At 48.9% G+C, this 14286-nt stretch overlaps 1 protein-coding gene across 10 annotated transcripts in view; it reads right to left on the bottom strand.

Moving 5' to 3' along the window:
- CAMTA1 (calmodulin binding transcription activator 1) overlaps positions 1 to 14286 on the bottom strand; it is a 235428-nt gene that overhangs the window by 26182 nt on the left and 194960 nt on the right. For 8 of the 10 annotated variants that reach the window (XM_066334262.1, XM_066334263.1, XM_066334269.1 and 5 more), the window contains 4 exons: positions 13911 to 14037; positions 13028 to 13162; positions 557 to 696; positions 119 to 315 (listed from right to left, as the gene is read on the bottom strand). In XM_066334262.1, the coding sequence (XP_066190359.1) occupies positions 119 to 315; positions 557 to 696; positions 13028 to 13162; positions 13911 to 14037 (599 nt within the window). The other 2 variants (XM_066334271.1, XM_066334272.1) reach the window with 2 other exon arrangements.

Genomic DNA, 14286 nt, shown 5'->3' with positions numbered 1-14286 from the left:
CAAGTTCAGGAGCTCGGCTCTTTTGTACAAGACAACCAGAAATGTGGCGTGAGCAGAGTTTATACAGCTCCTGCCATGCCCGTGCTGACACCCCAGGGCCCAGCAGGCTGGGTCTTACCGCCATTTGATGAGGGTCTGGATGAGAGTAGCATAGCCCTGGGCAGCGGCGAGATGGAGCAGTGTCATTCCTCGGAAAGTCTTTGAATGGATCAAGTGTTTGGACTTCGCCCAGCACGCACGGCTCATCATCTTCTCGCACACCACCACCACGCGGCTCTCAAAGCAGCTGCCCAGGGTCCCAGTCCCAGAAACGCACTGAAACACCACACACAGCCCAGTTTAACCACGGACAGGAGCCACAGCTTGCCCTCAACAGGCAGCCTTACACTTCTCCAAGTGCTGAGTGGCAAATGTGACTGAAGACCAGTTGCTGTTAGACACCCACAAACCAGACTTGTTACTTAGGACAAACTATAACCCTTTCCAAACACCACTTCCCAAAAAAACCTCTGGTAAGAAAGCATAAAGCTCTGTCTGGACACAGAAGGGTTCATACCTGCACCTGTGTTCCACTGTTCCCATTCCCATTGCTCCCGCCTCCTACTCCTTGTTTGTGTTGCTGGGAGCCAGTCATTTCAGCCATTCTCCTCTCCATCTGCTCAAGTCGCTCCAATATGGACATCCTGAACTGGTTATCTAGGTGGGGAAAAGACAGAGTAAGGACATTGCCATGGAAAGGAAGCTCAGGTTTTGACAGCCAACTACAGGAAGTCAAAAACAGCTATCCTGGAAGTGATAGAAGAGGTTTGCTCTGTTTGCAAACACACACACTTGCCCTGCAGTATCCTAGCTCTTCAACTTCCTGCAGCAACTCTTTGATACAATTCCAGAAAACTTCCTTACAGAAAACAGACAGAAAAATGAAAAATACAGGCAGAAGACAATCCATTTCCTTGTGAGTCCAGCTGTGGACTCACAACACTACACACACAATACTAGGGGTAATGCAAAGTCTTTGAAAACACAAACTCTAAGCAGATATACCCATTCAGAGAGCATTTCAGTAGGATCACATCTGCCATTTTACAATCACCCCCCTACTTCACAAGAGTCCTGAATTCAGCTTGGCTTGCCCCCTGCAATCATGCAATAATGGTACCTGGAAGAGACTCCTCTGCTTCCCTCTGTGCTTACAAAAAGAAGCCTTTAGCAGGGCACTTGCTCCCTCCCTGGCAGGCTCCCTTTCTTGGAAAATACCTTCAGCAAAGTGCCAGAAACAGAACTACCAGAAACTGGCACATGGGCACTGACAATCCTGTAACACCACTCTGGAAAGCTGTGCAACTCTGGAGCCCCTGGTCCCCGCAGAAGTCTCAGGGCTGTGTTACTGATTTCCCCTCCTTGCATTGTAACACAGCACTCTCCTACAGCTACTAAGGCTTGAATGCTGGAGCAGGGAGGTTCAGAGAGATGAACAAATTGCTGAACCTGATGCCGGAGGGATCAGCTGAGGCAATGGTTCTCTGGATAGGGCCAGTCAGTGCAAAGGGAATGGCTGCAAATGCAAGCTCCTTCTGTCCTGTGACCCATAAGGGATAAGTTTCATGCTCATGTGAAGCTGGGCAGGACTGTTTTGTGGATAGGGAACATTTAATGAATCTTGATATGCTAACAGCACAGGTAGTAAACTGTAAGGGAGAAACAGCTTTCATACTGTTCAGTTCCATGCATCCATAGAGATGGTGTGGGGGTGCAGAACACTCATAAATGCAGAACCAAGCCCACTGACAGCAAAGGAGTATGTGCACCAAAATAGACAAGCTCTGATGAAGTTTCAAACATGTCAGTCTTCCACAAGAACACAGAGCCCTCCCTGGAAGGCTGCAGGAGTACTCATATGCTACGCTCCAAGGCATAGCTCTCACTAGAAGGTACTGGAGAGATGTGCATCTCTGCTGTACTGCACTAAGGACCATATTGCAGACCATTGGTGCAAGACAGCTCAGGTCCACTGGCTGGAGACATCCCCTTCTCACCAGGAGGCTGCTGTGGTCTGACAGCAGGCAAGAGCTCCGCTCCCTTCTGGCCAGCTTCTGCATCCCACCCTGGCTGCTCTAGAGCCAGGGTCAAAGGACTGTGGCCAGCATCTCCCATCTAACCTCATGCCAGAGGTGAGCTCACTAGTCCAAAAGATTTATAATTAGTCCCTCACTAATCCCTCAGTTGTCCTGTTAATTGCACAGCCCCGGGGCAAGGACTGGCAGCTGTATCAGGAAACACTCCTGGCGCTGAGGCCCTGTCCCCCAGCTGCGGCCAGCACACGGCAGCAACACGAGCCCCGTTTGCCCAGAGCATCTTTGTTCCAGGAGTGCTGCAGTGTGCTGCAGTGCAGTCCACACCGCTGTCTCCTCCCTCCCCATTGCCAGGCGGAGCACGTCCACTGCAGAGACTGGCAGAGACCTGGCCCTGCCGTCCCCTCCCACTGCAGCCTGTGCACACAGCTGCCACAGCTCCCTGCAGGGCTCTGCTCCACACGGCGATGCCACTCGCCCCAGCACTTGTATTTATTACAGCTGAGAGCAGCAAGCCACGCTGGGTACCACATCCGAGCCCTCAGCTCTGTACAGGCAGAAGCAGCATCGTTTTAAAAGAAGAGTTTTGACATGAACCAGAGTAATAAACCAACAAGCTCAGGGCTGCAAGATTCTGGGATTTGCTCCGACTCATTTAGGAGTCAAGAGAGAATTCTGTACACCCGGAAACAAATGGAGAAAACAATTCCAGAGAAATGCAGAAGTACAGATTACTCTTTGCCCCCCTTGGGTGTTTGTTTTTCAATCTGAAACCACTCTGGAACAGAAATGGAGGGCCCTACATTTGTGACTATTTTCCAGGGTCTTCTCTCTGGGCTCTACGATCTGTAATGAGTGAAGCCTCCACCTTTCCTGATCCCAAGATAAAGATACTGAGAACTTCCAGCCAGTTTTTGTCAGAAGACTGAAGCTATCAAAGGTACACCCATCACCCACCATTGTCCCCAGACAGAAACATTAAACCAATGAAATGAAAACAGGGAATTTTCTTAAGAAACAGAATTCAGAACAGCATCTGGTGATCCCAGGTATTCCTATTCAGACACCTGGCAGTGCTCCTGGAATATCCTAAGGGCAGGACTATCGGGTTCTGACCAGATAAACCATTTTAGAAACAGGCTGCTACTTATAAAATGGGAAGTAGAAACAAACATTCTGGAGCACCAGCACAGCATGGACAGAGCCAGAGCCCTCTCTGTGTCCAGAAACCACCAGAATTTACCCAGATCAGGGTGTGCCCCCAAATGAGAAAGTTCCAGTCAGCAAATGAGGTAAGTGGGGCAGGGAAAGTGCCCCTGTGCTGCCCATTTTCCAGGTGACCAAAATCAGTGTCCAAGCAAGCCACAACTGATGACAATTCCAAAATTATTTATGTATAGTGTTTTCACTATTCTGTAGTATCAATTATACCATGATTTCCCTTTCAAAAGGAACTAGTCACTTGAAGTGCATGCACTGCTCTTGTCTACCAAAAAAACCCAAACAAACCTCCCCAACAAGCTAACAACAACAAAAATACCAATCAAATAAAAAACCCCAAATCAAACCACCAAAAAGAAAAAAAGGGGGCAGGGAGGGAATGGGAGAGAGAACACCTTCCTCCAAAGTTTCTTCTGAACTCAGCAATGAGGCAAAATGCTCCTCTCCCCCACCAGCCCTGAACACACACCAGATTAGCAGCATTTTGGACCATGTCCAGCCCGTTCACACACTGCTGATGAGCCAACAGATGTACCCTGCAATACCTGAGAGAAGGGCTACCAGAGCCACAGGGCTGAATGGTACAGCTACCCCTCCGAAAAGTTCAAGACCTTTTGTCCTGTGTTATTTCTTATTTTTCTAGTCAGAATCTTTTCTCTCTTGTTCAATTCAGGGGGTCTCTGCAGGGCCACCTGCTTAAGGGGCACTGAAGTTACAGGAACAATTTCCACATTCTTGTCTTTTACAGCCAGCAGAGGATCTCATGACAAACAAGTCTTGGAGTGCACTGAAGATGAGAGCTCAACAGCATAAAAATCACTGTCCAAATAAGCTTTTCTTCCACTACATTGTACAGGAAATCTCAACAGCCCAAGCCCAAGGCAATGTCTTGCACTGGAAGCACCCTCTCTTTGTCCAAAGGCAACAAAGACCCACATGGATAGAAACATATTCACATATTTAAGGTTTTGCCCAAAAAACCTGCTTTAGAATTTAATACCTTCTTGTGAGCTAAAAGGATAGACATTTCAATTTGTGCATTTATTGAGTTTTTTCCATTACATATCAATCTACAAAATATTTTAATGTTCTTTAGGAAACTACAGAGACTGTTTTTGAAGGTGTTGTTCAAGGCTTCCTCCACCAAAGGTGATGAAAATAACCACATTTCTGTATCTCGAAGACACAGAATAATTTCACAGAAAATATTCTGAACGCTGTATCTTTCGTGGAAATTATTCCTCTTCAAATTTAACAATATCAATGTAACACCAAAATTACTTCTCACTGTTTCCACCAGCATAACAAGGAAAGGTGGTCACAGCCTGAGGGGAGCTGAGCTGTCCCAGCAGGGAGGGACTGGGAGGAGCTGCCTGGTCAGACTTTGACCAATACTAAGCAACTGGTTTGAGTTTCATACCCATTTCCCTAAAACATGAACCATCTTTTAAGTGCAGAACAAGCTTCATTTTCATCTGCATTGTGAGAGAGCCTACTACTGATCACAGTAATGACAGCAGTTTATGCATTGAACATATCTAAAGATGCAGAACAATTCTGGTACAAATCCTCTAAGGACACAGGGTTGTTTACATCAGCTAGCATCTAACAGAGTTACAGCCTGTATGCTTGCACAGTTACACCCAGACAACCTGGATATTGTTTGACATTACGTATTTGTTTTGGGATTTTTCAGAGTTGGTTTAATCCACTGGTGTTTTCTGAACCCAGACCCCTTCACAATGAATTTAAAGCACACCTGTACCAAGAGCTCAATAAGCTACCAACGGCAGGCACAGAGGGTGGAAAATGCAAGGAGCAGAGAGAGTTAGTTTCATCCCCAAGATTCTGGAAGCCACACCTCCATTTTCTCCCTCAGGGTTCTCCAATAAATACTGAATTTCCTCAGTAAGAATCTGAGCAGATGCCAGCCATTTACGTGACACAAGTTTCCACTGGAGGCTGCAGAAGCACGTGCCTTGTGCAGCCTGGTAACAACAGCTCCTGACTGCACAGACCCTGTATGGACAGGGGAGCTAAAACACAGCACACACCCCACCAGCCCCTCCTCTGCACAGCCCTCCCCACTGCCTAACCCAAAGTCTTTTCCAACAGCAGGATTTGTGGTTTTGAGCTGTGCACGCAGTGTCCCCCATGGGCAGCCACAGCTCAGAGCATTGTCTCTGCCCACACTTTATTACAACAGGTAGTAAAGGCACACCTTCATCAAACATCAGTTCTGCACTTTGTGTGGTACCCAAAAAACCACCATGACCCAGGGCATGAAACTGAGAAAATAGCAAGGCACAGCAGTAAGTGACAAGCCCTCCTCTGCTTAACAGGCCAATTTTAAAAAATGAGCACAGAGAACTGCTTTTCTAATCTCTGCACACTGCTGTACCAGACAACAACACATCCCAAAGGATCTTTAGTCCTTTTGCCAAGCAAGCTTTAAACAGCAAGAAACTGTCTGTGCCACACACAACTTGGCAGTGCAGCCAGAACTATTACAGGGGAAACACTGCTGAAAATACAGATGAAAAGTAAATTGGCAGTTCTTAGTAGCAAGCAGCATTAACAACACTTGCTCTTTTTTCACACTCTCCTGGAGGTCTGGAGGCTTTTGCCATGCTGCACAGCCAAAATGACAGACAGTATCTGGCTGGAAGGACTAAAGGATGAGGGTCTGTGATCTCCTACACATTCCACTGGGGCTGCATCTGCCCAGCATGTAATTATTCCCCTACAGAATTCCAAACACTGAGCAGACAGTGGTGTGTGAGACCTGCATCTGGCACGTGTTCCCAAGCACTGTGTTTAGATAGTCTGGTGTGGAGGAGCCACTCTGACGGCTTTGGCTTTTCAGCCTGGGCTGCTTCTTTACCGGCAGTTTCTGTGTTAAATCACTCCCTGCATGAGCACACACAGCTGAACTGAACAAGTGTGACAGCTGAGCACTGTAAAAAAAGCCATGCAGCATGAAGACATTTTTCTGTTTTGCAGAGCAAGCCAGAATTCTCTCACCATATTCTCTCATCCAGCACAAGCTGTGGGTGGGGATGGAAGCAGTCTAAGGCCACGTCACTCACAGTGCCACTGCTCTGCTTCTATTTTGCAAATCATCTGTCACTGGTCTATAAAATCTTGCTCTTCTGTGCAGTACAAATCCTGAACACCTTTCACGTTGCAGTATCAATTTGATAATTTAATGCAAACTTCTGAGGTGGCATTGTCACAGGACCACCCATTTCTGAAATTAAACTGCAGCTACATCCTCAACATCACTTATGAGAACCTCTCTTTAGCAATAAGTTGTTACAGGTCACAGTCTCCACCAGCAAATGAAAGCATTTAAAATTCATATTCTAGGACTAATGCATACCTATGTTAACGAGGCAGGTCACTTCCAGAGGTTTTGAACAGTGAGAAATGCCACAACTACTGAGGTATGAGAGGAAAACACTGTATTGCACACTCTGAGCCTAAGCAGCAGCTGAAGAAACCTCATGCTTTCACCAACAAATGAACGCTACTGGGCATGGGCAGGAATGATGAAGTCATCCAGACCTCCACACACAAATACTGTCAGTCATCTTAAGCCATTAATTCACCTGCCAAGGCATGATTTCTTACTGTCAACACTTCTCCCATAGTTCCTCCAGTGCTGTAGGACTTCAGCTATTACTCTCATGCCATCTGGGATTACTCTTTCCTCTGTGTCCCCCCCAGTAGCCAGTGCTCCCTCAAAACACAGTACTTCTCTACTTTATCGTGCCATTACTAGAAAAGAGAAGCAGAGGCTTGCTCAGGCTGACTTCTTCCCCAAGTGGCAGTCTCTATACCAACAGCAATAAAGCACTTGCTGCCCTATTTTTCAGGCTTCTCTTCCCCAGGGCTTAGGGAGGGTAAGATTTTAATGCTATCCAGGAACAGCTGCTTCAGGAAACAAAGGAAGGTTTTAAAAATGCCATGTGTATTTTATATATTTTAGAGGTAGGGCACATTGCTAAAGACATCACTTCTTGCGCTGCTTTGTAATTTGTATAAAAATTCGGCTGCTTAAGGTCAGTCTCTGCATCTCAGGTCAGAAACCCATCTGATGGGTGTCAATACTATGAAAAATGAACAGGAAAAATGTTCTTGGATGTATGCAAAGAGCAACAGCCTGAGAGAACGTGCTGTGCTGCTGCTCACCTGCCCAGTGCTACTATCCAGGGCTCCTGGAGATTTCCTCCTCCAAGGGCTACATGCTAAAGGGGCTACAAACAGGAAAAGAGCATTTCATGCCACAGTATGCAGCATCTGTGCTTACAGTACCATGCATGGTATTTATGAATGCATATGGTAACAATTCTGACCCAAGTTTTCTCTCATTAAATCTCCAACCTCAAGAGTCAAAACACTCACTCGGAAATCACCACGCTGAAGAACAGCATGCTATAAAATGGCCTCTATTTACTGCAAAGTTAGATAAATAGGAATTGCTGCAAAGCTACAAAACTATGAAGCACTGGGACAGATCAGCAAGCAAGACAGAGATCTCCTTTGCTGGAAGCTTTCATGAAGTCTGACATCAGTCATGTTTACCCCATCTAAACTGCCAGCAGTCCACACAGTCTCCTGAAGTCCTCTTCCTAGTCCCGCTCCTTCTGGCAAAGCACGCTGCAGAACAAGTTTTCCAACAACGTGGCGCAGAGCAAGCAGGTGCTTCCAGCATCCCTCAGACCCCCAAGCAGGTCTGGGCTACCGACCTCCTCCAGTGCCTTGCCAGCTCGGAACACGAGGCTGCGAGCTGGAGGCGCTCCGATGTAATGTGTCCTGCTGCACACGTGATGCTACAATTAAAGTGCTGCCACAACTCTGAGCCTGCATCTCAGCATCACCCGGGAGGGGCTGAGGACCAGCACGGGAGGGCAACCATATGAAAACACGACTGCGTCCCACGGCCGGGGGCACAGCGAGCAGCAAGGCACGCAGTCATTGTGGAAGTGCAGCAGAGTGAGGCACAACACAGAAGCATGCAGATTTAAACCCAAACAAGCACTGCGCAACACTTTATCCTGCAATACTTACTGAAAGCAGTACTTTGTCACACGTGCACGTCCACCTGCAACGGCTGGGGGTCTCGGACCCCTCTGCAGTCCCTTTACCTGCTTCCAGGTAAATAATGTGACAACACCTGGCACCAGAGGACTGACCTGGGAGTCTACAAGGCATCGGCGGAGGCTCCAGCCAGCATCTGGCGCAGACCCCGCAGCAGGGGCGGGCAGAGCAGGCTACCCCCAGACCTGCCCGTCGTCTCTCGCATCCTCGCAGCCAGCTGGAGCCGTCCTGTGGCAGCGCCGGCGGGGCTCAGCGGTGCGCCCCCCGCGCCCCGGCGGCCGCAGCGGACGGGCTAGCGCCGGCCGGCATCGCCGGGGCTGGGGGCGGCCCGGCCGGCCGCGGCGGAGGACGAGCCCGGGCGCCGTTCAGCGGCCCCGAGCATCGCGGCCCGAGCGCCGGGGCCGCGGGGCCGGGCTCCGGGGGGCGGGGGCCGGCATGCGGGGACCGCCTCAGAGCCCGCGGCCGGCCCCCGGCTGGCCCTGCGCCCCGACAAACACCGCGGGCCGGCGGCCGGCCAAGGCAGCGGCGTCCCGGGCCGAGGGTCGGGCAGGGGCTGGGAAGCGGCGGTCACCCCGGGAGAGCCCACGGAGCCATGGCCGCGCCCGACACCCTCAGACAGCCGCAAGTCCCGGAGCGCCCGGGCGCTTGGCAAGGCGCTCCGGCCGCCCGGGCGGACAGCCCTCAGCCCTCAGCCCACACCGGCGCCGCCCGCCGCCCCCATGGCGGGCCGCCGGCCGCGTCCGTCGGGCTCAGCGCTCGGCGCTCAGCGCTCAGCGGCGGCCCGGGGCGGGGCGGGCGGGCGGCGCCTCCGCCGCCTCCCATTGTGTGCGCGGCGGCCGGGCCCTGCCCCGCTCCGCTCCGGGCCCGCCCCGGCCTGACGTCACCGGGCCCCTGGCGGCACCGTGCGTACCGCGGGCACCGGGCGCCCACCGCCCCCAACGGGCCGGGCACCGCCGCGCCGGGACCTGCCCGCGTCACCGCCCCGCTCCTACACACGCCTCTCGTCGTTTCGCTACGCACACGGTATTTGTGCTTATTGCTGCAATAAGGCCAATTAGCAGAGCGTTAAAAGCGGACAGAATTTCGGAGGTTCCACGGAGGAAGCACAGGGCAGACTGCTCGGGGCAGCACAGTCAGTGATCCGGCTGAGAGCAGACACGGCTTCCCACAGGAATCCCATGTGTCTGACCACCAGGCTGGCTCTGAACCCAACACAGCATAGGGCATGAAATAGTCCTTGCCTCAATTCAATCACATTATGTTCAAAATGGAAAAGGACAGTCTGGGAAACACAGAGCAGTAGGAGACTGGCTTCCTGAAACAGTGTCCTCAATTACAGTGTGTGAAAGGAAAAAATCTCCAAGTACATCTCAGCAGGAATATAAACAGAACCGGCAAAGCCTCCACACTACACAGGAGTCAGCCAAGGGGAGGAGGAATAGAAACTTGTGAAGTTTACTGGATAGCTCCTATCAAAGGACACGCTGTGTGTCCTCTACCAATGCTCACATACCCCTGCAAGCTGCACCACAGATTTTTAACGTGGTACAAAACATTCATCCCTCTTCCCAGAGAGAACCCAAACAGATAATCTTTTATGGTAACATCCGAGATGTAAACACCAGTCACCTCTCCCCAGATGGAAGCAGGAGTGAAAAACAGTGATACTGTTTATCAACACAGACTCTCTTCCTATTGAAAGTCTCTTACGGCTGCAAAACATTGACTGATACTGAACAGATCTCTCCTACCAGACTCTGGTGTCCTGCATCTCATCACATGCTAAGAAGGACATATGGTCCCACTAAACAGACACATGCCATGGGTTCTGGTGATGAACATTACCACTGAACAGGAATAATCGACCTGTCAAACTGTGGAATGCCACAGGTAGCACACACACGCCGTTTGCTCACAGATGATTCCACACTCAGCTGAGAGTTTGGATACCACTGCTATGGCCACGTCATGCTAACACAAGTGAGCCACCAAGCCCCCCCTAACCCCTAGTCTTGCTATGCTCTCCAGCTGGGAAGAAAGCCGGATCACACACTGAGAAGCCAGCAGCAGCTGAAAGGCTGCCTGTCAGGTGCTCCTGCGTCAGTGCCATTCACATTCAGTACCAGTCACACCCTTGTCCAACCCATACACACTTGACTCATCAGTACACACATGGCCTGCCCCTATTTTTAGGTCCTGTCCTCTTTCCTGCAGATGCATAAGCGTAATGCCAACAGCACTCAAAGCCATTTCCCTGGAATTTCTGCTCACGTCCCATGCCAAGGCAACGCCATCTCTACAGACAATTTATGAAAGCAGCAAAGGCTTCTGCAGAGGGCAAACACACGTGCTTTCCATTGGGAATCTGGACTGAAATGCCTTTATAATTTGTTATGCATCTGCCATGAGATCATCTCTGTCTTTCAGTTTAGCCTTCAGTTGTTCAAGCCTCATTTGTTGTTTTTTTTTTTTCTTACAATTATCTCTCTACAGACAGTGAATGAAAAGTGGGGTCAAATGGCTATAAAAGCACACAATGGCTTCTGAGAACTGAGTTTTATACAGAAAACAGAAAAAGCTGCCCATTTTATCAGCAGAGATCAGAATCACATGCTTCCTTTATGAGAAAAAGGTTTGCTTTGAAAAGAAAGAATACTATTATTTTAATTAACTAGAAAAAATGCAAGAACATCAGCAGCTGGTGTCAACTGTCCATTGGTGAACTATCTACCTCATCCATGGTGTGAAATAAGGAAAATTCAGAATAAAACAAATATCTCTGTATAGTTGAGAAGAGGGTGCACAATCTTTCATGGCACAGCAGATACTGATGAAGGAAGGAGCCCTTCAGAAGATGGCACAGAACACACTGTTTTCAAACTCTTTCTCTGCCCATTCCTAGACTTGGCTCAATTCAGTCCTAGAAGCAGGAGCATGGTGGGACATGGTCTCACAACCCTCCCAAATCATTAGCAGGATTGCTCTCTCATGCCAAAGGCCAGTATATGTACTGCGCTCCATAAAAAAAAAAAAAAAAAAAAAAAAAAAAAAAAAAAAAAAAAAATTGTGATCTTTGTCACTGAAAACAGAGTTCACGTATAGAGTGATTTTGACTTATTATTTAAGACATTTGTGGATGGGAATTATTTATTTAAACTTAGATGATATGGAAATTCCTTGTTCTTTTCCTAGGGTGTTCTTGGAGTATGGCTGTTAACTCTGTCTCTCTGGCAGTGGTCATTCCAGCTGGAATCATCAACTGTGCTTTAACAATGCAGTGCAAAGGAACTCTGTGTTCCACTGAGTTAATTAAAAAGAATTTTAAAATCCTTGTCAATATTTTGTGACTACATTCCTCGAAAATCTTCCCTCAAGACTATGTAACTGTCAGAAGGGCAAGGATTTTAAGCAGGGAAATTAAAGCAAACAGAGAAGTCAGGGATTTGTGTATTTATTCAATTGATAGAATCAGCTCACATTAGTTTTTACCTTGGCTGGCTGAGCTAACATTTGCTCTCTAACAGTAAATGAGAAGATGTAGCTGGTCCTTTAAATAACAGTGTAATTTGCTCCCTTTGGAGCACTGCGCATCACGGCAGAGGCTTTGGATAAGTCATGGTTAGTCTAATTATTCAGTCTTTTTCCCTGAAGGGCCTCTGCAATGCAGTGGTCCTCTTACCTTTTTTTTCCCCTCGCTTTTAGCAATGCCCTAGTTTGTTCAGTGCTGCAGTCCCCCTCCCTTCCACCATCACCACAGCATAACAACCTCTAATTGAGAGCTGGGCTGCTAACCAAGAGCACCTAGAGGAACTGCAGGGACACCAGACACAGCACTCACAGCCACCTTCTCAGCTCCTCCGGGTTCAGCAGCACTGAGGGAACTGTCAAACAAGGGATTCAAAATCTACCCACTTGGCATGCCAGTCCTAGAGAGACTGCTAACAGCCGAGTATAAATCACCATCACACACTATCAGCTGCACTCCACAGGCAGCAGGAGGCCTCAGCAGCAGCATGAAAAGCACCTACAGACTCTTAAAATCCACACAAGTCAAGCAAATTCGATTCTGATGCCGAACACAGGACTCTGTGCACCTCCTTGTTAAGAGCCAGTTCTATTTCTGTTTGTAACTGTGTCTCTGCAGCCACATCACAAACCCCTCTTCACTCTGCATACCCACAGTGCTCCCAGTGCTCTGTGTCTCCACGCTGCTCTTTGGAAGTGGTACCATCCCAACTTCTTTAGCATGTCCCCTTGGTACATGCCTCATTATCTCCCAATTTTCTGCTTAAATAAACACACATTTTTCTACAGAAGCTCAAGTTTCAGAGTTCTCAGGAAAGACAATTCCAGGGTAAATGCTTCTGTCCATCTAGAAACTGGGCAGTATGATCAGCTTTCTATTCTGACAAAAAACCCCACCCCTTTGTCACCTATAAAAGGCAGCAAGATTTTGTTCACACCAACAGAACTAATAAGACTTTTCAGTGAGAGGACTTTAATTAACATTCCCACAGCCCTTCCCGTCAGGACAAACTTGCCCTGCTCCATCCCTCCCCACCAGAAGCTGCTCTGTCATTCACAGTTCTACATTTGCTCAGCTTTCTTAAGGAATATCCCAAGCTTCTTACCGTCCAAGGACAGCCAGTCATGCTGGGAGGAAGGCAGGGTTGGCAGAGCTCTGGCTTTATATTCAAATACCACAGAATTGGAGATGATCTGATTGTTGAAGGCAACTTGCAAAGTCACAAGCCCAGTGTCATGAGCTAAAAGAAAAGCACATGTTGTAAGACAGAGAACTCCCTGCAGAACCCCCCAGACAGGAATTATCCTGCAGATATCCCATGTGCTAAGTGTTGGGCTGAAGGCAGGTGAAGAGATGGGGTGCTGAACAGTATTTTTGTGAGCAGACAATTCAAAAGTTCAAAATACCAGTTGGTATATTCAAACATGGAGATTCTAAGCTTAAGAGTCATCTAATGGGTTGTTCTGGCAAAAGGCAGAATCACATGTATTTCTAAAGACTGAGCAGCCTCACTGCATTTCCAGGGAAAAGCTGAGGCCTAGCAATGAAACCAAGTTATTCTGCATCCACTTGAAGTCATACACTGAGGGCCATCGCTACTGAAAATCTCGGTGGGGATGTTAGAGGGGTTCTCATGCCGTAAGCAGCAAAAGGCAAAATGTAGGCAAATCGAGTCAGCAGAGCAGTGAGTACATGTTGAGTAACAGCTACTCTTTAATCTGCTCTTTCAAAATGAAAGAAATGCTTAAAATTATTATAAATTATTCCAAGTAATTATTTTAAAGTTAATTCAGAGACTCTAAATAGTACTTGCTGCGATGTATCAAGATGCCAAATTGCTGTTCTCACACTAAACTGGTCAAAGGAAAGGAAAATCATCTGGATGCCATTTTCAAAAGGAAAATCATCTGGATGCCTATTCACTTTTGTACGTGTATATGACATGATGAGGCTCTGAAAGCACCAGATGTGAGAGCAGCGCTCCTTACCTGGGCAGTAGCAGCGCAGTACCCCTGGCTGAATTAAAGATGCAGGCACTGAGATCTGATCAAACAGACAGCTGTAATTATTGCTGGCTTCCTGCCACGGGCCGGTAATCAGGACTTTTACTCCTCCCTGCGAGGAAAGAAATGGAAAGACCCGAGCGTGACAGGCGAGGCCGCGGCGGGGAGAGGCGAACGCGCCCGCCGCCCCTTCCCGGGGCCGTGCTGCCCTCGGGCGGCCGCCGCCGGCAGCGACACGGCCGGGCACGGGCACCGAGCCGCCTTGGGGACACGGAGCCACTCAGGGGCACGGGCACCGAGCCGCCTTGGGGACACGGAGCCACTCAGGGGCACGGGCACGGGCGGCGGGGACACAGAGCCT

This window comes from Sylvia atricapilla, chromosome 22 (assembly GCF_009819655.1).
Source record: "Sylvia atricapilla isolate bSylAtr1 chromosome 22, bSylAtr1.pri, whole genome shotgun sequence".
Classification (NCBI taxonomy): domain Eukaryota; kingdom Metazoa; phylum Chordata; class Aves; order Passeriformes; family Sylviidae; genus Sylvia; species Sylvia atricapilla.
The sequence above is the reverse complement of the archived record's forward strand: the minus strand, read 5'-3'. Positions and strand labels throughout refer to the sequence as shown.